Source organism: Lolium rigidum, chromosome 7, assembly GCF_022539505.1.
Source record: "Lolium rigidum isolate FL_2022 chromosome 7, APGP_CSIRO_Lrig_0.1, whole genome shotgun sequence".
Taxonomy (NCBI): domain Eukaryota; kingdom Viridiplantae; phylum Streptophyta; class Magnoliopsida; order Poales; family Poaceae; genus Lolium; species Lolium rigidum.
Window position 1 is genome coordinate 128,116,120 of NC_061514.1, and position 3,051 is coordinate 128,119,170.

Genomic DNA, 3,051 nt, shown 5'->3' on the forward strand with positions numbered 1-3,051 from the left:
ATCTAGTCAAGTTTAAAATTTGCGAAATTTTGTTTGGGGGACGCGACTGGGGAGCGACGTCCCCCAAACGCGGCACGAACGAAACACGTCCCCCAAACGCTCAATCCGGCGCGGTTTGGGGGACGGTTTGGGGGACGCGACTGGAGATGCTCTTATTAGCAACCCTTCGGCTATACCAAATGTATAACACATGAAAAAATAAATCATGATGAATCTAATGGCATTGATTTGCTTTTTTAGATGTTTAAATATGGGGGGGCCTAAGGCTCAGTCGACTGAGACATAACTAAATCTCAGTCGCCGACCGATCGTACTGTATGTGATGTTGATGTTCCGTTCGTATTTCTGGAGGTTGGCCCGTTTTGTTATTTATCCATGACTTCCTTTTATCGTATTGGGCCACTATGCCACTGCTTTTTTTTTGAACAAAATGCCACTGCTTTTATATGGGCCGAACAAGCTAGGCGCTCTACTCTGCAACGAATGTGAATGAGGCTGTCCATTATATTTATCTGATCATTCTTATAAAATTTAGAAGAGACTTATTATCAGTTGCAATCTGTATGCAACTGAAAAAAGTTGTAGTTGCAACCCATATGCAACTAGAAAAATTCCAGTTACGATGTAACTAGAAAAATCTCAGTTGCGACCGATATGGAACTGATAAAAAAATTAATTGCAACATATATGCAACTGGAAAAATGTCACTCGCAACCACCGACATGCAGTTGGAAAAATCTGAGTTGCTACGCATATGCAACTGAAAAATTCACAGTTTCAACAAACATGTAACTAAAGAAGATCAGGTGCAACCCATTTGCAACCCATATGTAACTAGAGAAATCTCGGTTGCAACTAACATGCTACTGAAAAAATCTCAGTTGCAACCGATATGCAACTAGAGAAATCTCAGTTGCAACCGATATGCAACTAAAAAAATGTCAATTGCAATCCATGTGAAATTATCAAAATCCTAGTTGCAACTTGTATGCAACTGAAATATATAAGTTGCAACCGACATGCAATTGAAAAATTATTAGTATCTGACTATTTCTATAAAAACATCCGAAGACGTGCATTGATTAACACAAGCAAATAAAAATGTGGAGACAAAGTAGGACGTGAAGGTTGTAAAGGGAAATGGGAGAAATTAAATCAGAAGAAAATAAAAATAAAACTGGTAAAACCTGAGAATTCCTTGCAGTCTTTACTCCTCTTAAACAGCAAAAGCCATATACAGCGTAACCCAAAAGGAACAGCCCACACGTGTGCAAAAGGGCCTAACTCTGTGGACAGAAAAAATGAACGGAAGCCCATATACGTGCACAGGATGGCAGCGAGACTGAAAAACGGCCCACAAGTACCTCCGCTCGGACGCGTGAACATCTTTAGCGATTACACACAAACGACAAAACAAGGCACACATCATACAGCTAGAATCGACTGAGATTTAATAAAAACCAGGCGCCTGATTTCTAGCAAAACCGTTTAAATATTGAGATTTGCTATTTCTCAGCTAGCTGAGAACTAACTTCATGCTCAGTCAAGTCTTACGATGTTTGATTTATGCATCTTGATTTGTGCTTGTCATGAGATGTAAAATGAGTTGCAACTGAAATTTGATGACATCACCTGACTGGGAACGAAATTAGTTTTCAGTCCACTGAGAAATAGTTACACCCTTAAATAGTTTTACATATTTAGTAAAACTTTACATCAATTGAATTTTTTTATATCAAATAAAATGCTTACTCTTCTTTCCTTGCATGTTTACCGTAAGTACAAATATTCTATACACGAAGATGTCGATACATTTGAAAACTAAGAGCGTGCTATGCATTGATAGAAGGGGAAATCTCTAAGCAAAAGGCCCAAAAAAAAAGGAGTACTTTCAGTTACACAACACAGCTCTACTTTACATTTGAAAACTGAATGTTCATGAATCGTCCTACTAGTCGCTGTCGTCTTCGTAGCTGCAGCCCAGCAACCGAAGAGCATTATTATCCCTGTGGATATTCGACTTGCCCTTGGCTTCCATAGTCGTGCCCGTGAATCCTTCCGACGAAACAGCCGGGGCGGCTTTTCGCTGTTTCTTATGTTCTGGGCAATCGGCCTCCGGGGTCGCGAGTCTGGCCATTAACTCCTCAAAGAAATCCTCCTCTTCCTCATCCTCCTCCTCGTCTTCCTGGATCCGAAAAACGAAGTCCTTCGAGCAGTGGAACTTGGTAGAGCTGATCAGTTTCTCGTCCTCCTCCGCCAGCTCTTGCGAGGTCTTACGGTCTTCAGCAACACGGTGGTGGCTCAGCGACTCAAGCAGCTGCTCCTGCGATGCCCGGGCGTGCCTGGACCTGAGCGACCGCATCTCCTCCTGCGCCGCGTCCACGGCCATCTCGCACACGCCGTCGCGGGCCCGGCTCTCCAGTGCGCTCATAGCGTCCTCGCAGTCCTCTCGCCTCCCCATCGCCGCCGCCTCGTTGTCCTCAACGGCGGCGCCGCGCCGCGTCTCGAAGCCGCCCGACTCGACCACGTAGCCCGAGTTCTTGGGGTCCGTCTTGAACGCGATCTCCGCGGAGCACCGCGTGCACCGGATGTAGAACCTGTAGACCGGGATGGCGCCCAGGTACCTCTCGCCGGGGACGTCCTCCTTCCGGGAGTTGAACTTGGTGCCCGGGGCGAGGTGCTCGCCGCAGGTGGCGCAGCGGACGCGCATGGGGAGCATCATGCGCACCGTCGCCTGCTGGTTCTTCGGTGGACGCCGCGAAGGGAGCTTCGACGGGTCGAAGTCCGGCGGGTAGTACTTGTTCGTCGGCTTGCGCTCGCCCATCTCGCCGTGTCGAGATTGGCGGAACCCTAGGCGATCGAGGCGGTTTATGGAGCAGAAGATGGATTGCCTTTGGAGTCGGTGAGGCACGCGGTTTGGGTTCGTGCGGATCACGTTTTGTTTTAGCGGTCGCTAGGCCGTTCCGATCCGTTCCGGACTCGTAAAATACATGGCCTCACCAAACTCGACACCCTTACCGTCTCTATCATTGTACATAGAAATACACATTC

At 46.6% G+C, this 3,051-nt stretch overlaps 1 protein-coding gene across 1 annotated transcript; it reads right to left on the minus strand.

Annotated features, from left to right (window-relative positions):
• Positions 1-1,882: 1,882 nt before the first annotated feature.
• LOC124670598 (splicing factor YJU2-like) lies at positions 1,883-2,824 on the minus strand. Its single transcript, XM_047207081.1, has one exon. The coding sequence runs from the start codon at positions 2,822-2,824 to the stop codon at positions 1,952-1,954; it is 873 nt and encodes a 290-aa protein (XP_047063037.1). The 3' UTR covers positions 1,883-1,951.
• Between the last annotated feature and the right edge of the window lie 227 nt (positions 2,825-3,051).